At 41.8% G+C, this 12,635-nt stretch overlaps 1 protein-coding gene across 2 annotated transcripts in view; it reads left to right on the top strand.

The window, feature by feature from the left end:
• Positions 1-12,635, top strand: part of apba2b (amyloid beta (A4) precursor protein-binding, family A, member 2b) — a 71,314-nt gene that overhangs the window by 34,148 nt on the left and 24,531 nt on the right. For both annotated transcript variants that reach the window (XM_067587852.1, XM_067587860.1), the window contains exons 3-4: positions 8,535-9,029; positions 10,640-11,709. In XM_067587852.1, the coding sequence (XP_067443953.1) occupies positions 8,555-9,029; positions 10,640-11,709 (1,545 nt within the window). In that variant the 5' untranslated portion in view covers positions 8,535-8,554. The remainder of the gene's footprint in view (positions 1-8,534; positions 9,030-10,639; positions 11,710-12,635) is intronic.

The following is a 12,635-nucleotide window of genomic DNA, read 5'->3' as shown; positions in this document are numbered from 1 at the left end:
TAGTATGCTAACATTTGCTAATGTTTGCTAAAGCACAAATGTGACCATAACCACAACTTGAAACATACTATATGTTTTTATTTTTGTACTTTTATTTTTATGCCAAGACTATTTTCTTCCTTTTTACAGACATACTGTAGCTACAGTGATTGGACTCTGATTGCTGCCAAAACCCAAGTGACCTACACTCAGTGCTTTGCCTGAACACGTCATGTGTGGACACAGCCCAAGCACTGAAGCTGCTGCTGCTCTTCTAACATACTTCTTTTGCTATGCAGCCTGTGTTAGTCTTGTCTTGGATTCCATTTTTACACTACTGTAAATCTGTATGTAGGCTTGTTGCTTTTGTTCCTGAAGCTAAAAAAAAAAAGGTCCTATGATGCTGGCCCTCCTATTAAAGCAAAAGGTCCATGTGTTGGATTCGTTCTGCCTTCATTTGTTGTGAGGGGGCAAATTTACTCTACACACTACAAGTGTTTCCAAAACTGCTAAAATAGCTATATTAGCACAGTGGCATGATTTGAATAATGTGTGTTTGTGCTGTGGAAGGGGTTATTTGATGATTGGCTTAGACGATCCTCCTCTGAGAGACTGCGCTGGAAAACAAAGAGTTGCCATGGTAACAGTCAAGGGTGAAGGAGGAGGGTGTGTCTGTGGTGTTGTGCTTGAAGTGGCGAGATGGACATTGGCAGGCAGAATGGTGGGGGAGCGAGTGATGCGTTCTGTGGTCCTGTGCCATTCCTGCTGCTCACCAAGTCTCTGCTTTCCTTCTCTTCCTGTCTTCCGCATTGCTCTCATGTTGTCGTCCTGAAGTGAGTGGGAGGCTGTAAGGAGAACAAACGCTGAATCTCAATGAGACAGCTGAGAGGAAACTCATTTTCTCACTCTGTTTCTCTCTGATAGTGCTTTTATTCTTCATTTACAAGCTGCATAACTCAGCATAGACACTTTATTACACAATTTATCAGCATAGGTTTAATGACATGGACGTGTTGTTAGGGTAGTTGTAATGTTAAACCGTTAAATGTTTACAAAATCATGTGATCAGAGCTGACCCCGATAAAGATGATGGATGGCTGCTTCATTAAGGGCAGCAGTGATTATTTCATGGACCATAGAGTTTAAAGTTTTACATGTTTGATGTATTTTAAATTCATATTTATATCTTAATGATTCTAATAATGTCAATATATAAAACCAGTAATTGTAAGCTTTTCTTTTGAAAGAAAATTCAAGATATACCATCTTTACAGTGGGTTTATTGCGGTTGTAATGTCACTTGTAAAACAAAAGGCAGGATGGCCACAATGGTTAATGGTGGAGCCGCAGTTAAATAGCTGAGGCTTCTTTTTTCCTGTATTGCCTCTATCTATTGGAGCAGTGCTTGATGAAAAACCTTAATGCCTACATGCTTCATAACCTGGCTGATAAAGTGCCCCATCATCCACCTACAGTGATGAATACAGTAAATCAAACAAAACTAAATGTATTATTTAGTAATGAGGCTATTACTGCTATTTTGATCATCGATTCATCGTTTTTAAACCTTTTTTTTTAAGAAAAAATACTAAAATTCTTTCATTCCAGCTTCTTAAATATGAATATTTTCCAGTTTCTTTAGGCTTCTATGATCGTAAACTGAATATTTTGGGTTGTGGACTGTTGGTCAGGACAAAAGACATTTGAGGTTCGTAGGCTTTGTGACACGGTGATCAACATTTTTCACAATTTTCAACACATTATCGACCAAACGACTAGCTGATTAATCGAGAAAATAATCGACAAATTAATCGATAATGTAAATAATCGTTAGTTGCAGCACTAATCTGGGCAGGTCAAAATAAACAAAAAAATGTTACATGTTTGGCACATAATTTGTGCTGTTTCCAACTGTACACAACATGGCCATCGGGTGACATCATCAGTTCAGTTGTCAAATCCTCAATCAGCCTATTCCAGTGCACAATCAGATCAATTTGCAAAAATCAGGGTTCTCCAACAATAGGTGAAAGAGGCTGGAACCTGTTCTAGTATACAATTGCTAAGAGGCAGAAAAGTGTTTTCAGTTACAACAACAGCTGATGCTGCATACTTAGTTAAGTACTATGGGCCTTTAAGGACTCCATTGTAAAGTGACTTCCACAATTCGATACTAATGTGACATCTACAATTTACATCAACCTTAAAAGATGGGCAAACTTGTTCAGCACATACACAATGTGGCCTAACTGAGTTTCAATGAGTTTATCCTCCATTACATCCATGTAGATCTTTAAAGAATAGGGACATCTGAAACAGATGTATATTTATGTATATTTGTGTGGGTAATCAGTTTTTAGAAAATATTTTTAAGTCAAAAAACTGCAAGTTCTGTCAAGTTATTTTTCTTTGTAAGTGTGTCTGTGTTTCTCAAAGAAAGAGAGAGAGAGAGGAGGGAAGAGAGAGAGCACCAAGCAGAAAGTGTACTTCAATTGAAACAGCAATTTCCTCTGTGCTGAGTAGCAGCAGGTCTCTATCTTTAAAAGAAATGAAATAGAGAAGATTCTTTCTCTCCATTTGCACCTTCTCTCTGGAAACTGCCAGTGAAGCCCTCCATATTCCATCTCTGTTTATCTGCTTTTAAGTTTAAATTCAGCAGGCAGGTCTAGTTTTTCCCTCTGTGGTGAAAAATTAGCCACAAACAGTAGTGAACCTTCACTCCAAAGACATAGACCAAAAATGTATAATATAAGCTCTTTAACCACAATACAGGCACCTACAAAGCACATCTTATTCTTTCTCCCTTATTGAAAAATCCAGATTCTATAAATATGTAAATATTTTTCATTTCAAAAGATTAACTGCTGGTCACAAGCAGCTTCACTAAAAAGTCCTTTCTCAGTATATGTGCACTGGAGGCTTCAAGTTTCTGTATATTGGACGATTGGCTTACAAACTAGCCGTAATATCACAAAATAAGCTTGTGTGTGCACGTCTTCTTTTTAATTTGTTTAACTTTCACTTCTAATTCGAACTACACGAACTACACCTATTTTCTTGGACAACAATGTGTCCATTATATGTGTTAGGTCAATACCACAATGTACCACAAATTCTTGAAAAATGAAAAAATGAAAAAAAAAGATGAAAATAAGTTTGAAAAGATAATAATAATAAAAAATATTAGAGAAAGAGCAGAAGGAAGATGAAGAAACAAAAGTTTCAGCCTCACTGGCTGGAGCAGAGGCCATGGTTTAGTCATGGTGCAGCAAAAATCGAAGTCTTTTGCAGAATATACACAGAATTTCAAAGTTATGCAGGAAGATCAATAGAGTCAACTGCAGGGTAAACACACAAACACAGACAAAATCACACACACTGACACACTTGTAAGTCAGTAACTTTGAAAAGCCAGTGATCCAGCTCATGCTAACTGTGTTTGCCAATGTGGTGACTTGCTCGAAGGATGCCTCAGTGTCAAAATAAACTTGAAATGAGAAAGAACTTGATGCTCCACCTTTCACTCCACTCCGCTTTCAATCCACAGAGCTCACGTACAGAACTTGGGTGTGGTCAATTGATGATGCTTTTTGTCCGTAAACCACCGAAGATATTGACATACTGTATGTGGAACAAAAATTTCTTCAAAATGCAAGAAACGTTTTCCTTTTTTCAGGGTATAAAATTGCCTACATGATATGAGATACATTTGTCACAATACCGTACATGTTTGTGCCTGAAATCTAGTAATGACTAGACAACTTAGTACCTGAATGTTGGAGACCTCTCAGTTGAATACCTCAGTGATTTTGACCATTACTTCCCTACATCATAAGAGGATTTGTTCATTCATATGCTAATCATACCAATGGAGATGCTTATTTCTGTCTCACTGCATTTAAAGAAGACTAGAATTGCTGTATTACAATTTGACTGATAATCTTCTCTGCTTGTGGTTCTCCTTTCCCACTCTCATCTCCTCTGTCCTGTCTCTCTACTGTTGAAGCCTGACTGTCTAATTCACTGGTGTGAACAGAGGTCATAACTTAGAATTCAAGGCAGAGAGACATTAGTATTCCCGAGGCCCACACTCTGACCGAGCCATCTGCTGCTTTCGGACTGCTTCTTTCGCCCTCCGTCCTCACCTCAGCCTTGTATTTAGGCACACACACACACACACACTACACACATGCACGCACACACACATGCTTTTAAGACGTGTGTCTGCCAAACAAGGGGAGTGTCTGAGGGTAATTTAAAGCTTTATCTTACTGTAGCTGAGGCGTTTTGTGGCAGACATGAATAGGTCTGTCCATGGAGACAGCCCTGCACAAGTGGTCCCCAGCTGCAGCTCAAAGCAGACAATTGGGACACTGCAGGCAGGAAGGCTGGTATGCTGCCGGTGTGTGTGTGTGTGGGTGAGTGTGTGTGTGCGTGTCAACCCGTTTTTAGTGATGAAGGTAACAGCTTGAATCAGTGCTTACATTTGAGCACATTTATGTGGGAGACAGATACTTTATGTATGTGTGTGTGTGCAGGTGGGATGTTCTTTTTGCACCAATGATCATTTTCTCTTGCCACTCCATTACTATTCAAATTCCCATGGGGCAACTTAGATATACAGACTTATAACTTACATACGCAGCCATGGATAATTTAGAGAAGGAGAAAGCCACAGCAATATAAGAACATGCCGTCTTCACACAGTACTTATTTTGATATAATACAGTTGTGGAAGAGGGGACGTCCGAGTGGCCTAGGGGTTTAAGAAGCCGACTATGTAATCGCAATGTCCTTGTACCTCATTTGTATTTCACTTTGGACAAAAGCATCTGCCAAATGAATAAATGTAAATGTAAATGTCCTTAGCTTACCCAGGACCTTTCCTGTCAGCTCTCAAAAATTGCCCAAAACATCTGGCTAATAAAGGAGTTGTGGAACAGCTCATCAATAGCACGGGGCAGAGTACCCGCAGAAGACTCTCTGGATTCATTAGAGATTAAAATTTGTGAGTTACAATTAGCCGGGGTGGCTGTGGCTCAGGAGGTAGTCCACTAACCACGCAGTTGGTGGTTTGATCCTCAGTGCCTACTCTCCACATGTTGAAGAGTCCTTGGACAAGGCACTGAACCCCAAATTGTTCCCGATGGTCAGGCCAGCAGCTTGCATGGTACAGACGAGTGACAAATTAAAGGAAAAACTGATACAGGTCTGAATGCTTGATCTCTACATTGAGGAGATCTGGTAGCTCTGTTATAATTTGGTGTTCATCCCTCCAGAAGCGTTCCAGAGACTTGTAGAATCAATGCCAGGGCTGAAGAACACCATTCTTCAAAAAGATATTGCCTCATTTGGTGTTTTGATGATGGTGGTGGAGAGCGCTATCTAACACCTTAGCTCAAAATCTCCCATAGGTGTTTGATTAGGTTGGATCTGGTGATTGCGAAGGCCATAGCATATGATTCACAACATTTTCATACTCATCAAACCATTCAGTGACCCCTTGTTCCCTGTGAATTGGGGCATTGTCATCCTGGAAGAGACCGCTCCCATTAGGATAGAAATGTTTCATCATAGGATAAAGGTGACCACTCAGAAAAACTTTGTATTGATTTGCAGTGACCCTTCCCTCTAAGGGGACAAGTGAACCTAGACTATGCCAGCAAAATGCCCCCCACAGCATAACAGAGCCACCGGATCCCCTCACTGTAGGGGTCAAGCATTCAGGCCTGTACCAGTTTTTCCTTTAATTTGTCACCCGTCTGTAGCTTGCTGCCATTGGTATGTATGTCTGTGTGTGTGTGTGTATGTGTGTGTGTGTGTGTGTGTGTGTGTGAATGGGTGAATGAGAAGCAAATCGCAAAGTGGTTTGGATGAAATACCAAAGCATAGCCATTACCATTTTTCAGCCAAGAACACCTAAAATTGATGAATTTGTCCAGAATTTATGTCAGAAATTTACTGGAAAAACCTTAAAAAAAACCCTGCATGTAATGGTAAGTGCAGTGGAGTATTAGGCTTATGTGTATAGGCTTAAGGAGGATTGAGCTCATTCAGTTTGAAGTGGGAGTGATTGATTGGCTGATAAATGGACAGATAAACAAATTAAGAGACAAGAAGAAAATTACTTGTTCATCTTGTAAAAGTGGGCAGACACAAACCAGCATTAGTTACATTTAAATATCCTGTGTGTCAAAGCATAGTTGTACTATCATAATTCCTTTTCAATATGTCTTAATGGTGGTAAACAGGTGGGACAGATCCCCCTGTGTGTCTTGTTATGATGGTATTACCATTCATGTACAAATGCATGCAAATTCAATAAACACAGTCACATCTGAAATACTTGCCAGACAAAGCAGATTGGGGAAAAGCCACCTGCCCAGGGACTTATAGGATTTCCAAATTTACATGGCAGTTGTAAAACATGACAAATCAAAAAAACATTAAAAGGAAAAAAAAACAAATACTGCTGGAGTCAGGCAGAACCACACCAGAAAACGAAAGCTTATGAATGAAGGAAGCCAACAAAGAGGAGGTCAAAGGGTATCTGTCCCCAGGAGATGCAGTTACCCATAGTTACCGATCCTTACCCTCAGCTCCAGGGAATTGGACAAGGCGGGGCCGGGTTTCAACAAGAGGATGCTGGGATATAATGTGGAGGAGGAGGGAGGGTGGAGTCAGAGAGGTGCATGCTGTGCAGCAGCTGGTGGGGGAAGGGAGGAGCAAGGAGAGACAAGAGGGAGGAGGGAGGATGGGGCCGTTGTTACACTAGATCCCATTGCTATTGTACACCACATCCCAGCTCAGGACCTCAGGTAAGAGATTAATTCAATACAAAATTTCCTAGATGTTAACAAGCTGAGGTTTGAGCTGATTTTTAACTTGCTGTTACAAGTTCGGATTGAAAACAATTTTTGCACTTTTTAAAATAACGGACAAAATTTCTGCAGTATATGTACATGTTGCATATATTTCATCAGGTGCACAGAATGTGTGTGTGAGTGTCCACTTACAAATAATGTGTGATCAGTAACCTCCACGCTAGTTCCGTTCTCTGTTTTTCATGACAGTTTTGAGCCCTATAGCAGCAAGAGCCAGTCAGTCCCACTACATGTGCTTTGTGTGCACATGTAATCTCAGTCCCTTGACTTGGCTAGCTGAGGAACAACCAACTGTGTGCATGTGTGTCTGCGTGAGGTCCTCTCTGCATTTGTGTGTTTGTGTTTTAGAGGGTAGTGTTTGTGCCAGCTTGTGCAGAGCTAATTAAGCACTGTAATCACTGGTGATGGAAAATGTAATTATGGTGAAAGAAAACGGGGGGAAAGCAGCAACAACACCCCTCTGAGGGCAGTTGTTCATAGCAACTGGATGGCAAAACAGAGTGGGGATGGCGACAAAATGGATGACAGGGCACAGAAGGGTGTGCCTGACAGAAAAGAAAAGTACTATAAATGCTCTAATCCTGGCATCTGTTTGTGTGTGTGTGTGTGTGTAGGTGTGTGTGAATGCTAGTTTGCATGTTTGTGTGTTTCTTTCCAATGTCCGTAATGGGATTCATTCATCATATATGCAGTAGGATAATCTTATCTGTTTGTTAGTACCTTTTTTAATAACATCCACAGTTCACTAGGAGCAAACAAGCCTATACTTTATATCCATCTGTTCACAAGTCTGGCCTTAACTGAGGCAATTTGGTTACTAATGTTTTAGAGCAAAGGATTGTAAAGTTAGGAGTTTGTTTCCCTAAGTTTCATCACAGTTATCACATTGGACTGAAACAGGTACACACAGGTTGAGCCTCTTGAATGTTTTGGTAGAGGCCTTCATGTAAGGGCAAACATGTGCATTGGGGTTATGGATCATCTTGTGCAGGCCATCTGGCTACTTTCTACCTACAGAAAGAAATGCTTCACTCTCTTCCCACCTGCACCACTTAACCACGTCTTGTATAGCAGTAGACTTTATTGTCTCCCTGGTTGACCATTTTCAGCCAGCAAGCTACTGAAGGATCAATAAGTCCAATGGTATCAGTGCACATGTGCAGCACCTACGTGGAGATGACCTTGATTTCACTATTGATTCCTTGCGTGGTAGTGTCCCATTAAGTTTGTATGAAGGCAGTATACTTAGAAAGGCTCTTTACTCTTTGTGCCTATTGTTCTAAAGCTTAGCTGGGGTGATGTATTGAGCCTGCTGTTGGGTATTTGAAGCCAAAGTTGTGCAAAGTAAGCACAAAAGTGCTGCCCTGAATGTGGATGAAGTAAACGAGGGACTTTCTCGCTCAATTACAAGAATAGATTGTCTGGCACCGAAAATATGTTGCAGCTGTATGCAAAGTGTAGAAAAAGAGTGAGAGAGATAAATGGAGGGATGGGAACAATTGTGTTGGTTTGCTCAAACAAACACAATTGTCCTTACAGGCTTTAGCATTTTATTTTATTCAGTCTTTTTCTTGTATGATCTTAAGTGTACCTGCATAGATTGATTAACAGTTGTTTTTGATGTTGAATTAGCTCTGAATCATTGCCTCTGTGTATTTATTTGTCTCCTAGGAACAAACCGATAACGATGCATGGCCTGTAAACCGCCAATCATGGCTCATAGGAAGAGGCCAGGGACCAGTGGAGGAAACAATATGGCTGCTCCAGTCCCCGCCTCCTGTCCCGCCCCTCATCCTACGGAGTCATGTGATCTGAAAGCCCTCCGCCCTCGACAACGCCCAGTCCGCTACCCCAAACAGTCACATGATCCAAAGCTCCTTCCCCGTTCCTGTAAGGCACAATATTCTTCCCCCAAGTGTCAAGATGTGGGTCACAACCATCCAGAAGTGGATGTAGATGCAGAGGTTGAAGTGAAGCGATACACCAACCAAGCAGATGCAGAACTGGAGGACCAGCGGCCTGCAACACCCTCCACGCCAGAACATGACTGTAACCAAGATGACCATGACCAGGCAGACTTCCACGGTGGAGCCGACAGCCTGGATGACGACTCCAGCTCCGACTACATTAACAACACCTCAGAGGATGAGGAGGACTATGATGACGGTGAGTGCAATGTCAAACAGATCATTTTCACATCCTACCTTTCGATTATCCGTTCCTCTATCATTGATTCGGAATTCTCCATTCATTTCTAGTAGTCAATTCTAATTCACATATTCATTCTTCTTAGCACTGCCACTGTTACCTGAAATCATGCATATTTTTTTGTGTGAATTCAAGCAAGGGTGCAATTTGGCAATATGTCCCCACAACGTCAAACATCATTTCTTTTGCAGCATGACTGAAGTCCCATATAAAAACAAATTCGGAAACCTAGAGGGATATTTACTAAGGACTTGCAGGCCTTTTTGATGCGCTCAACAGCCAAATTGTGTTTCTCCTCATTTACGGGAGCACACCAAGGTTTTGCACTGGTTAAATAGAAGAATGGTGGAACCCGCACCGTCGACTGACCGCTGCGGCAGAGTAAATTGCATCTAAAATTTGACATCTGGGAAAAGCAAGTGTAAAAGTGTGCGAGAGAGACACACAAGACAAAAGCATAGGAATGCAACAGTCTGTAATTTTTCACACAACTTTCCTGCAGGTCCCTCCTGCATATTTTTTCTCACTTTTAGTGGCTCCCAGCAGGTCCAGTCCAGTGCAATATGATTGGGGCAGCTAGTTATACATATTTCCTCATATATAGTATGTATTTTATGGGATGAATACACGCTTGCAGTTCAGAAAATGTTTTCTCTTCAACCAGTATTACAAGTACAGTTGTACAGTTTGTGCTCCATTTGTGTGTAACATGTGGCAAAACAGCTTAGCTACACTAGATACACATAGATGAACTGCGACTGGGCTCATTTACATTTATAGTCTTACTAAATACCCCGCTAAATTGAAAAATCGCAGTAACAAAAAATTTTACACTCACAATAAATTAGGAAAGGTTAGTAAATATCCCCCCTTGTATTCCAGTGTTAAAGAGCTGTTTGCAATTGAGTCATCAGTAAGAGTAATTGATAGTGACAAGTGCAACCTAAATTAATCAGGATCTTTTACAAATTTGTAACCAGTTGTAAATGGGAACATATTATCAATTCTAATCACTAACTCTAGAGGAGTGCAGTCCCTAGAGTGCAGACCAAAGTTTTCTATGGATGTCAGTTTTTGAGCCATGACAAAGGCCAAAAAGTGGCCTGCAACAGACTAGGTAAGCCTTGTTTATAGCCTAGTCGATTGCTGGAAATGTCTTTTGCTATGTCATAACGCATATTTTAAAATGGTGAGGACTGCTGAAAAGATGAAAATCTAAGCTTTATGACAGGCTCATAAGGAATCATATCAATATTTATTTGAATTATAAAATAGGTTTTTCAAAAATTGTTAATCACCACAACCATTGAGCATACAGTCATAAATATGTACAAAAAATATTAGGCTGATGGGTCCAGTAGTATGCAAGATTAGCTGCGGACAGATACACACATGCACACACACACAAACAAACACACACACACAAACAAACGCATGATCTCCTCCAGGCTTACACCTGGTGGAGATAATAAGCGCCTATGATTGTTCGATAATTCACTACTTGATTTTTAACAAAGGAACCCCAGATATTAACAAATATTTCTGTTTGTGATCATACACCCCTCCAGGACTGGCAGAGGAGGACGAAGGTGTGACTTACTACATCCGGTACTGCCCAGAGGACGACAGCTACCTGGAAGGTATGGACTGCAGTAGCCAGGGAGACTGTAACCACAGCCACAGCCGCAGCCAAGCGGACTGCGCCGTCATCATGCAGCCGGGTGAAGCCCACACTGATGAATGCCAGGAGGCTGTGGAAGGTTGGGCCGAGGAGGGAGAGGGGGAGGGGGAGGGTGAGGTGAGAGAGGAAGAATGGGTGGAGGACGAGGAGGGAGAAGGCGCAGTGAGGGAAGAGTGGAGAGAAGAAGAGGAGGAGGTGAGAGAAGAGTGGAGAGAGGGAGATGAGGAGGGGAGGGAGGAGTGGACAGAGGAGGGCCAAGACAGGCAGGAGCAGTGGGCGGGGCGAGAGAGGCACATGGTGGAGGAGTGGGGTGAGGGAGAAGGGGAGGTTCGCTGTGAGGTGGTGGAGCAAGATCCGGACGAACAAATATACAATGGACGACCAGAACCCATCCTGGACCATCACCACCACCATCATCACCACCACCAACCCTCCCTGCAAGACACCCTGCACACTCGACAGGCTGACAGGGAGGAAGAGGAGGAGGCAGAGAGCGAGGAGTACTGCCCTAATGAGGAAGAAGATGAGGAAGGTGACGAGGAGGAGAGACATGGACGGGCCTACACCGGAGACTACTATGCACCAGAGGACAATGGGAACTCAGTGCGAGTCTCTCCGTTCCGCGGCCGCAAAGTGCTGGTGGTGGAGGGGGAGACGGGGGAGGAGGCGGAGGAGGACATTGACCAAATTGTTGCTGAGATCAAGATGAGTATGAGCATGGGGAGTCTAAGCAGCGGCACTGACCAAAGCCCAGAGGAACTGGCACAGGACCCTCCAGGCGACTACCCTCACACCAAGCCTGACGCAGCCCCCTACCCCCCAGCTCACCACCGTCACGACAGCAGGCCCAAGTCCCTCAACCTGCCCTCCATGCACCACAACAACCCTGACCTTCAGAGGGGCATCAAGGCACATCCACGCTCCCCTGAAGACAGACAGAGATGGCAACAGGAGCAGGTGAGCTGTTTTTGAAGGGTTAAGAAACAATGTCATTATTTCACCGTGTTAACATTTACCCAATTACAGTATCAGCATCCCCGTTGGTTTGTTTTTTTCCAGAACATCAATCCTACATAATGAGCAATTAGGAAACAAAGAGTATGCAAGAAAATACAGATTTGGTTGTTCATTTGGTCTGTTCAGTCCAAAAGGAGAACTAAATGATTCAGGGAAAATGTCCAATATTTGACCAATATTGTAATTGCAATTTAAGTTTAGATTATTGCCTATAAATTAAATGTACAATTAAATATTTACCTGACGAACCCTTATGATACTGTTGACAGCTGTGCACTTAAGCTGCTTGAGCTAACGTTAGCATCACTGACAATACAGACTGCCTCATAGACTTCAATCCTGATGGTCCTGGTTCAAGGGTATTTAGTCGATAATCTTAAAACAACGATGCACTTAAAATTTTCACTTAAACCACTATGATAAAAATCTAGATGAAAATGATGTGAGGTAATGAGCTACACTGTTTATTTAGAAAGATTCGCCACTTTTGCTCTTTTTGAACACTTTCCATCTTTCCAAATGTCAAAATGATCCAGAGCGGAGCTTCTTTCTCAAGGAAAACAAATAGTACAGTATGAAGAATACACTGATATGAACAGAGCACCAGACAACACCCATTTTGTAGTTAGATGACAGCCAACAAAATTGACAGTCGCTGAATTAATATTTCACCTCTTACAGCTTGTTAAGAAATTGTTGATAATGTGTGTTAAAGCCTAGTTAAAATGGTAGCTGTAGTGATTTGAAATTTCTGTGGATTCCTATTTAAAAACAATTAATTATTCAGCTGTATAAAAAAAAGATTATCGCTCTCCACTAAAAAAAGCTAAAAGGCCTTTTTCACAGCAGACATTTTGACTTGTAAT

Source organism: Thunnus thynnus, chromosome 1, assembly GCF_963924715.1.
Source record: "Thunnus thynnus chromosome 1, fThuThy2.1, whole genome shotgun sequence".
NCBI lineage: Eukaryota > Metazoa > Chordata > Actinopteri > Scombriformes > Scombridae > Thunnus > Thunnus thynnus.
Note: the sequence above shows the minus strand (reverse complement) of the source record. Positions and strands in the feature narration are given on the sequence as shown.